Below are 10,494 nucleotides of genomic sequence, written 5' to 3'. Positions count from 1 at the left end.
TTTATAGATTTATTCATATAGCAATTTTATCCAAAGCGCTTTACAATTGATGCCTCTCATTCTCCCATTCACCCCTTCACACACCAACAGCAATAGGCTGCCATGCAATGTACCTATCAGTTAGTTGGGTGCAATTGGGGGGTTAGGTGCCTTGCTCAGGGACACTTTGACACACCCAGGGCAGGGGGTCCAACCGACAACTTTCTGACGGCCGAACGACCGCTCTTACCTCTTGTGGTGATGTCACCCTATAATATCTGATCTTTATTATCGATCGAGCTGAGGCAACAGTCAGGCAGTGCAGTGAAACTGAGAGCATGCTCCAGGTCCATTTTTTACTCCACAGATAATGTGTCATTCTGTGTGAATTTTGTATTGTGCTGCCATCAAGTGGAAGTTTAGCTGACGTAGGCCAATACCTCACTCAGTGGTTTCCATCCTGGTCCTAGGTCCTGGTATGCTAGTTTTCATTCCAACTACAACTGCAATCCCATCATTTTAACATGCTGTACATTTTTCGGAATCACTGGGGGTCACTTCAGGATGTCTCATATGCAATGATAGAGGAAATCAGGGAAGTACTTTTCATTGGCACTGTAGGTGTTTTCCATATTTAGAAGGATTATTTACCCTCTTACACTACACTAGATCAGAAATAGCTATGCATGCCATGAAGAATAACAGCTCAATGTCCACATTGTACTAATTTTGCTATATTGCCAACAATGACATAAAAATAGGTAAATTGATCCACATTGTTCAAATTTATCAGTTAAAAATGTTTGTTACTTCTATGTCATTGTTTGAAATATAGCACAATAAGCATAATGTGAACAAGGGACTTTTATTCTTCATGGTATGCATAGTCATTTCTCACAAAATGGGGGCAGTTCACCCGAAAAACTGAAATGCTGAAATGTAACATTGTTTTCGCAGCAGCTCTCCCTGATGAAACGATCCATCTCCATGTGGCCTCTAAGCGACAAATATTTGCACACTTTCCTGATATAATTCTGTAGTTACTCATGAACATCCACAGACCTTAATTTGTGCATCGTTTGATTGAGAACTTTCTACATGGCGAAACTAAAATGTATATCCTTTAGTAAAAGCTGAGGATCTGAACTTCAACCAGATGTGAATTGTTTGATTGCAAATCTAAAATTGTGTAGTAGAGGCAATACAAGAAAAAATGTCTTTGTCCCAGACATTATGGAGCTAACTGTGCGTAGTGTGTAAATGGCGGTAATAGGAATCAAATGAAGGTTGATTGATTCCACTCTCATGATCAGTGAAGTAATCTCAGTTCAACAAATAATGCCTCACAAAAATGTACAATAGCCTCCGCACATGTCAAACGAGTGCAGAGACTATTGCAAACACTATTATTAAATTATCTGTGGTAGGGTATTGTCTTCTTTTCTAATATGTAAATGTTGTTGATAAATATGCCTGTGTAGCCTATTTTGTTGTCCAAAATAATTGTTTATTTTAACAGACCACCAACAGCGATATTTTATACATAAACATAGAGCACTTAACTCAATGAGGGGTGTGTTGGAAAATTGGACGTGCTTTATTTCAGTTCTCTTCACAATTTATTTAAACATCTCACATATACAAAATAGGTACAATAAACGTTCTGTTTGTTTGAGACAGATAAAGAGGCCTTTTACCCATTTGAATGGGGAGAAATATACTTAAAGCATTAACACTGGGACTGAGGGAAATAAAGGGAGATGGGGAGAGAAGGTGTTACGACGCTAAACAAAATGAAACAAAATGAAACAAAACAAAACAAATGACTGGAATGATCCACCTGCTTAACAAGGGGGTTATCAGCAAGACAACTCCGTATCCTAGATGGCACAATGCAATACAGTAGAGTGCTTTCCTGTGCAGTTTGCACATATAGCACCATAATACTGCTTCAAGTTTTTGAGCCACATAATACTTAGCTTTGCACCTTTGACGGAGGGCTAACCTTGAGGCATTCCGACTCGTACACTTAGGATGTGTGGATCAGACTTAATACATACGAGGTAGCTTAAACCTTTGGAAGCTGTGGTTTTAAACTTCCTCCTCAGTAAATACACAAGGACCACAATTGACGTGTGATTCTTCCTGATCTTTATTACACTTTTCTTATTTTACAAACGATGGCATGTCCGCTTGACAAGGTGTTCCCTGTACGTCTCGGGCTGCTGTGTTAATTTGCATTGCACCATGCTCCATTCAGTCCAATTCTGTCTTCGCCAATAGGCCCCAGCTTAAGCACATAGATGAGTAGAAAGTGTGAACATTTGGTATCAAAATAACAGAGAGGAAAGGGGTTTCATTTTTAATTTTGTTTTAAGTTATCGTGGGTCCTTTCATTTGAAACAGACTGGGCCAATGTCCAAACCAAATTCCTGATCGTCTCCTCCGATGTCCAATGGTGCGATGTCCAGGATTGGGAGGCGGGTTGGTTTCGTCGTTCTGTACTCGATGACTGTCTTGGCCCACTGGCCAGTGTGCCTCTGTGGAGTCAGAAAATTGCAGATAGTATCAGAAAACAACTGTGAAAGGTCCCTTCTAGGTCGTGTCTTGTTCTCTAATGACTCAATAAGATTATTTTAAAAGTCTTCTGTAAACTGAAGGATAAGTGCCTAATTATTCATGGAAATGCATGGTTGTGGGAAGTAACCTGAGTCAACTGTAATTTTGGCTTTGTCAACTGTAATTTTGGCAGGAAGGTATGAGTGCACTTCTAAAAATGCAATCCAGGTCCTCATGCTAAATCTAGCCACCCGCACTTTTAGAAAATATCATTTTAATATTCTTTCCTGAGACCATTCTAATATATCCATCCATTCATTACTATTCTATTATTCATATATATCGTTTTTTTATTGTGTGATGTAATGTGTGGCGTGGCGTGATGTGGTTTATTCACACTGTGATTTGAAGTCTGATGTGGCGTGGTGTGGTATGGCTGTATGTAATGTGAGGGGCTGGCAGAGGAACGTACAGTGCACCCATCCTCCAGCACGTTGTAGGTGAAGCGGCTGTTGCCCTCGGCCCTCAGTTCCACATCGTTGGAGCCCATCAGCCGAACGGCCTTCTTCAGGTCACCGCCCTCGGCATCCATGTAGGCGATGCTGTTCTTGCAGTGGTAGGTGATGTTCTGGGAGGCACGGTTGGCCAGCAGACGCATGAAGGCCAGTTGTGTAGCCATAGACTGAGTGCTAATGGTGTCATCGTTGTATGTGAACTAAAAATATGAAAAAACAAAAATATAAAAATATATTCAATAATTTAATATATAACAGCTAAGATATTTTCATGTGTCGTTACAAATGGTAGTTGCCCTGAAAGCATTTAACAAAATGCATGATTCCTTTCCAGTATAGTGGGATGTCACAATGTCTGTGCGATCCTTATAGACATAGATTATGTCTGCCTTAGAGTGTTGTAAAACCAAATATCTAAACCAGCCACTGTGTCCATTTGAAATAAATTCAAATGAAGCTTCGTTCTTTCCCAACTTGGCATTTTAACTTGGGGCTGTTTCACTTGACGCACCTCTGAGCCACCGTTGATGGTCTCCCCAAAGAAGACATGGCTCTTCTCGGTGCTCTTGTACCAGTTCTTGCGGTCGATGCTGGCGGGCTTGGCGTGGATGCAGGTCTCTCCGGTGGAGAAGTCGCAGTAGGCCTGAATAGCGTCGCTGATACAGCCCTCATTGGGATCGATCCAGTAAAATCCTAGAGGGGGAATGACTCACATTAAGAGCTATCGAGCCAAGTGATTTTACCTGGCCACACCACATGCTATTTTGTTATTTATTTCTCTAAGACTGATTTTTATCTTTTTAAGCTTATTGATCATAAACCTCTCATCTCAGGGTCAGATGTGGGTGCAGACTTAAGTATTAATTTAGGTTATGGTACACTCTCATAAGAAAAGGTTCCAAAAGGCTCCTCTGTATCTCCATAGAGGAACCCTATCTAGTTGAAGTGTTCTTGTACACCCTTGGGCGGGGTCTCACCATTGGTCCATTCTGGGTGTCCGAGCCTGATGTCACGGCAGGTACGGGCGGGGTTCTTCCTTGAGCCTTCTGGGGAGAGAATGCTATCGATCTGGGTGTTCAGAGACTTGATAGTGGCATCAACCTCGTAGTCCTTAGCTCTGAGGGCTCCCTGGTCAGCTCTGTACTCATCATAACCGCCAAATTCATAGCTGCCGCCTGCGGGACCAGGAGGGCCAGGGACACCAGGGGATCCAGGGGGGCCCTGCAATCAGGTACAGCGCTATTACATCTGATGTCCCCCAGGGCTCAGACACAAGACAGACATGACAATCTTCTGTAGTGTTTCATAACTGACAACTTTTCTAGAAATGAAATTTCCTAAAGATGTTTATGTAGAAACATATGTAGAAAAAATGTTTAAAAGCTTTTTTTAATTATTATTGTTAAAAGATATAGAAGTGTTTATGATTTTCTCAGGTTGCAGAAATGTCCATAAAATGTATTTCTGTGAAAAAGCTTAGAAGTGGGATCTGGACCTTTTTACTAAGTAGCTGTTGAACTGGTATAACATTGTTATTAACCACAGATGTTTTTAAGTTACAGTAATGTTTTGTGCTACCTGGGTAAGTTAAATTTAGACTGTCTCCCTTTACCGGCAGCAGGGGAGCCATATGCTTCCATATTCCTGGGAATTCCAAAACTATAATTTGGTTGCTTGGTAACCTTAAGCTTTTGGAAAATCCCTAGTTTTATATTTTGTTGTTGGGAGTCTGGTGGTGTCGTTTCCTCACACTATGTATAATCTGAGCAGCCCGCTGTCCTCAAGAATGGCAATGGAGTGTGGTATACTGACAACACTCCGCAAAAATACAGTGTATAAATGCAGCCAAAACTCTGCTGCTTACAAACAATTCCTGCTTACAGATACATCTTCGGTTGTTTTCCTTCATTGATAGGGTGCACTTACAGCAGGGCCCATGTGACCAGCTGGACCACGGTGGCCAACAGGTCCAGAGGGACCATGAGGGCCAGCTCTGCCGTCCTTTCCGTGGGGACCATGGGGACCAACTGGGCCCTGTGAGGCAACAGTCAGGGGACTTTAAAGATACTTATCTATGGAAGATTGTGCATACATTGTTGTCACATTTAAAGATTGAGGATCTATATTCTTTACTTCATCTCACAGGAACATAAGAGAGCGCATTCACATATGAAGTGTATTTACTGACAACATAGCAGTATGATACAGTATACTTGACATGTGTGATCCAATATAACGGTATGTGAGATAATGCCCGTTTTAATCATTATGAGCAAAATTTAAAAACGGAAAACCAAAGGTTGTTTTCTTTTATTCTGCAGCTGACTGCAACTGTGATAAAACTGCAGAAGTGCATGTTTTGTAGAGCAAATGGTATTAACAATAGTTGAAGGTAAGTTTTAGAAATACGGAAAATTATTAGGAAAATAAGGAATGATAATACGAGCTTGAAATCAGATACCTTTTGGTTATGTTTGGTGTTCAGTGTTGGGAGTGTTTTGAGGGCTTTTCTACTCAGAAAGCCTATAGATACTTACTCTGGGACCGGAGGGGCCAGCAGAACCTGCAGCACCTGTCTCACCAGGAACACCCTGCGTTACAGAAGTGGATGAGTAACAGACACCTGGCAGAGGTCATGTATACAGAAAAGGAACCACAAAGTTTTTTTTAACAGAATAAATCAGTGGAAACCGCTGTACTGTAATACGGACAGGCTAAAATGCATTGCTTTTCAGGCAAAGCTGGTCTTTGAGTCGAGTTGAGAGGATACTCACAGCAGGCCCGTTCATTCCCTGCATTCCCGGGAATCCACGCAGTCCCTTCATCCCTCTGTCTCCCTTGTCTCCGCCAACACCCTTCTCACCACGGAGACCACCAGCGCCCTGAAACAGAGACAAACACACGGCTTAAAGTACTGGCCCAAAACAGACAATATAGCCTGTTCAGTGATTAAGCCAATCTCCAGCCCTGTGCACACTGAGCCAAGTCTCTATGGAAGGCAAATATATGTAATATGGTACATGTTATCTAATATGATATATTTACATGATTCAAAGACAGTTGCACCATTGACTTGGATACTTACAATTGCACCTGTGGCACCAGCGGCGCCAACAGCTCCAGCAGGGCCAACTGCACCCTAAAGAGAGGCAGAAACAACACACCACCTTACTCTCATGCTGTGGGACATTAGGTATTAGCTTTATGACTTTATCAGCAGTCGTCTGTCAGTCGGAGGGTTGCCGGTTCGAACCCACACTGGGTTAGTTTAGGTCTTCCCACCGAAGACACCTAACCCTCAATTGCTCCTGATGAGCTGGTTGGTGCCTTGCATGGCAGCCAATTGGTGTTGGTGTGTGAGTTTTTGTGTGAATGGGTCAATGAACAGTACAGCGCTTTGGATGAAGGCGCTATATAAATACAAACCATCATCCTCAATTTCCAGTGGTTAAAGTGCTATTGTGCCACTGGCGAGAACAGACAGACAGGTTGTGCCAAATGCTGTTCCCCTCAGAGGTGATAATTAAATCTGAAATGTTTTCAGAATGGCTACATTTATAGGTATACTATATCTTGGATGTATTTGAGACTTACAGGCTCTCCACGGTTGCCAGGTCTGCCCATGGAACCAGTGGGGCCCACAGCTCCAGGACTTCCAGTTGAGCCGACAACACCATGAGATCCAGGCTCTCCACGATCACCCTGCGGAGATACAGACAAGAACTTTTAACCACTATCTTACTCAAGGTTTTATCAGGTTGTGTAAGTAATTTTCATGCATTTATTAATATATCCTTTATATATTATCATACTTATCGGAGGAGCTTGATGATTTAGTATACTGGATAATAATTATTAAATTAAAATTCCTACAAAAATGAAATCCGTCTTATACATCTAACTTTGTATGTTCATCTAAGGATAGATACAAAGAAAGAAACTATTACTCCATCTGCATTTATGAATGATTTTCAAATAGAATAGAAGAAGATTAGTATCCCTAATTTAAAGCAGCGTTTGAACAGTCAGTGTTTGGGTCATTTATTTTGTATTCAGCTGTTCAGTTTTACCTTGATCCCAGCAGCACCAGGTCGGCCAGGTGGACCATCGTTGCCAGGGCTACCCTGAGGACGAACAGTAGAAAATGTCATTCCTATGCTGACATGCATGGATCCAGCTCCATGAACATTGTGGTGATGAGATGAATGGTGAAAACAATGGAGGAATTATATGTTTAATATTGATGGTCAACCTGTTTCCCGAAGGTCAACCTATGGGAACTATAGGCACCTACAGTGAAGGTCCCTAATTGTGCTGGTGTGATTCTCACCTCACGGCCAGCATCTCCAGGAGCACCAGTCATACCAGGCATGCCGATGTTTCCAGCAGGACCACGAGGGCCAGTTTGTCCAGATGGGCCTCCCCTACCGGGCTCACCCTGAACCACACAGGACACAAGATTGTTAGTACGAGTGTTAATATTATGTTCCAACTGTACTGTATTTTTAGCCATCAATCTCATTAATTGATCTTTCATATACAAGATAATGCCTGTAGAGTAATGACGAGTCAAATGCTGTAACAACTCCTTATCATGATCTTTACCAAGAAATATTTTCTGCAGATTGCATTAAGCTTTCTTCAGGGGATGGGAGGAAAACTGTTGTCTTACAGTGTACAGTACAGTGTCTGCTATCTGATTTAGTTTATTCACTGTACTCACCACAACTCCAGCACCACCGGGAAGACCACGTTCACCTCTTGTGCCAGGAAGACCAACAAAGCCCTGAGAACCGAGCACACCCTGGGGTCCAGGGGAACCAGCGGGACCCTAGAGAGAGGAGAGATGACAAGAACATGAGGACACAAGGCCAAATAAAAACACTTGCCACTAGTGGGGTGTCCTGCAAATGTAATGCCACTGATTAACATTTCTGAAATTAGACACAATACAAAAGTCAGGTGTGGCAAATACATGCTCACCATTTACACAGCTGTAAATGCACACCTTTTACATTGCATAACATTAATGCCATTTGGCAGACACTCTTATCCAGAGCGACATACTGTGCGGATCTTATTGGCTGTGCGGATCTTATTGTGGCTACACCGGGGATCAAACCACTGACCTTGCGGGTCCCAGTCATGTACCTTAACCACTACGCTACAGGCTGCCTCACCTGCCCAACCTTCAGGGAGTGTTACTTTGGATATTCCACCATACACTCAAGTCATTTCTAGCCAAGTGGAAGCGTTTTTTTTTTTTTATGTAGAAAGCAAACAGAGAAGATGAATACTGAAAAAGAGTGAAGGGTTAGCGAGCACATGTTGAGCAGCATTGCGTAGACTTACTGTGGCACCGGCCTGTCCAGCAGCTCCTTTCTCTCCTGCAACACCCTGAGGTCCAACCATACCCACAGAGCCCTGGGGACCGCCGGGGCCGGGGTCACCACGAGCACCACGGGGGCCATCCTTGCCAGCGGCGCCCATGTGACCAGCGGGTCCAACAATGCCCTGTGTGTACACGAGAGAGGGCCGTCACATTACTCAGTCCACATATCCAATTTGAGCTGCAGTGTGGCAAGAGATCGAGGCATATAACTAAGTAGATGCAAATCTGAAGCATGGCATCACATAATTGGGCATGAGCCTAAGCTGAATACACTAATATTGTGTGTAGATATTACATAAACTATGTGGTCTGACACTGATAACTGGAATGTGCTTTATTTGAGTGGTGTGAAACTTCAATAAAAACATAGATACGCACAGCTGGGCCAGGAAGTCCAGATCGTCCAGCAGGGCCTGGGAATCCAGTCAGACCCTGGGGTGGAAACAAACACAGGTGATCACCTGCAGGCTTTGTCCTCTCAGTTGAGCCACTGAAAACGAGGTTCTCTAAAATGGTTACTTACATGGGGACCGGTATCACCACGGGCACCTGGGGGTCCACCAGGACCGGATGGGCCCTGAAGAGAGGAGAAAAACATGCTAATACTCACATAGGCAATAGACAATGCACTGAAACAAGGAACATTGTCTTTGAAGAATCTATACCTTATGTTCAATAGTTTTCAGATATATAGTACATTATTATTTCATGATAACATCTATAGCACACAAGAGGAGCTCACAGGGGAAATGTTAGCATTCCTTCACACATTCGATCATAAGCCAGCAGCTGTTTTACATGCTGCAGGCCACATGGTACTACAGGACAATTAGCACCATTTTTATCAATCGTTGGGATGATGAACTAATACGGCAGTAAGTTCAGGAACCCTGAGAGCTTAAACTCATTCTAATTTAGAGATTAAACCAACTGTGTATCCCTACAAATATACATCTGTGTGCAGAAGAATGAACATTACCCATCTTCAGTGAACATTAATAACACCATGATATAAAAATGAAGCCTCACAGAAGGTCCAGAGCTTCCGGCAGGGCCAGCAGGACCAACAGCGCCCACTTCTCCCTTAGCGCCACCGGGACCTTTCTCTCCTCTGACACCGGTCTGGCCATTGCTACCCTGTGGAGGACACAAGACACATACCACTTCAGCAAACAGGTACACACCAACAAATTCCAATATCACAGTAAGCTGAGTGTGTGTTGGAGTGACAGATATGAAGAAATATAAATAAATTGCATAAAGATATGAATCTGTATGACTGTGTAGTTATGTGAACACATGAGGGGAATATACAATCCTCAATATTTTCAAGTGAAAAGTGCACAGTAAGTGTATCCCATCTTTAAGTTGTGGCCTTTATGTTCTTCTGTTGGTTGTCGCGTGTGAATGAGTACGTACAGGGGCACCAGCAAATCCAGAAGCTCCAAGAGGACCGCGTTCACCACGCTCGCCCTAGAACAGACAAAAACAAAAGATTCTAATCCAGTCCAAATCAGCATGAGCATTTTTGAATGGAAAACCAAATCCCACTATTTGTAGCCTGTCCAAATGCTTCAACATCTTCCATCTGTTCAGAAGATCATAAACTAGCGTAATGGCTTGCAGGTGGCTTGCTGCTTTGGCACAGGCAGTCTGCAGTTGTCTAACTGACCAGGGACAATCCTGCTAACTGAAGCCCTCCCTCGCTGGGAGATGCAACAGCCAGTTGTGTCCAATAGCACTTATTCATGGCGTGGCGATGATGAAACAGCGGGCCAAGTTACTTTGACAAAAAAAGAGTTTTAAGGCACAGGTGAAATACTTACAGGTGAACCACGAGGACCAGCAGGACCATGTGCTCCAGCAGCACCAGTTTCACCCTAGAACACAGAAGAACCCTGTCAAAATTGCTCTGATCAAACACAGAGACAACAACCACACAACCCATTGACGTGATTGACCTCACTGACATTGATATTAGATAGGTGACTAACTGTATTTTCCTTCCTAACTAATAACATCATTGGTGGCTGTTGAGTACTGTACATG

General features: G+C 43.0%; 1 protein-coding gene across 1 annotated transcript in view; it reads right to left on the bottom strand.

The window, feature by feature from the left end:
• Positions 1–1,553: 1,553 nt before the first annotated feature.
• LOC133126844 (collagen alpha-2(I) chain-like) overlaps positions 1,554–10,494 on the bottom strand; it is a 31,764-nt gene continuing 22,823 nt past the window's right edge. The window contains exons 33-50 of the mRNA XM_061239271.1: positions 10,272–10,325; positions 9,865–9,918; positions 9,475–9,582; positions 8,969–9,022; positions 8,824–8,877; positions 8,406–8,567; positions 7,777–7,884; positions 7,384–7,491; positions 7,124–7,177; positions 6,648–6,755; positions 6,139–6,192; positions 5,828–5,935; positions 5,591–5,644; positions 4,980–5,087; positions 4,031–4,274; positions 3,565–3,746; positions 3,011–3,253; positions 1,554–2,519 (exon numbers count right to left, since the gene is read on the bottom strand). Coding sequence (XP_061095255.1) covers positions 2,373–2,519; positions 3,011–3,253; positions 3,565–3,746; positions 4,031–4,274; positions 4,980–5,087; positions 5,591–5,644; positions 5,828–5,935; positions 6,139–6,192; positions 6,648–6,755; positions 7,124–7,177; positions 7,384–7,491; positions 7,777–7,884; positions 8,406–8,567; positions 8,824–8,877; positions 8,969–9,022; positions 9,475–9,582; positions 9,865–9,918; positions 10,272–10,325 — 2,004 coding nt within the window. The 3' untranslated portion in view covers positions 1,554–2,372. The remainder of the gene's footprint in view (positions 2,520–3,010; positions 3,254–3,564; positions 3,747–4,030; positions 4,275–4,979; positions 5,088–5,590; positions 5,645–5,827; positions 5,936–6,138; positions 6,193–6,647; positions 6,756–7,123; positions 7,178–7,383; positions 7,492–7,776; positions 7,885–8,405; positions 8,568–8,823; positions 8,878–8,968; positions 9,023–9,474; positions 9,583–9,864; positions 9,919–10,271; positions 10,326–10,494) is intronic.

The sequence above is a fragment of the Conger conger genome, chromosome 1 (genome assembly GCF_963514075.1).
Source record: "Conger conger chromosome 1, fConCon1.1, whole genome shotgun sequence".
In the NCBI taxonomy this organism is placed as follows: domain Eukaryota; kingdom Metazoa; phylum Chordata; class Actinopteri; order Anguilliformes; family Congridae; genus Conger; species Conger conger.
Note: the sequence above shows the minus strand (reverse complement) of the source record. Positions and strands in the feature narration are given on the sequence as shown.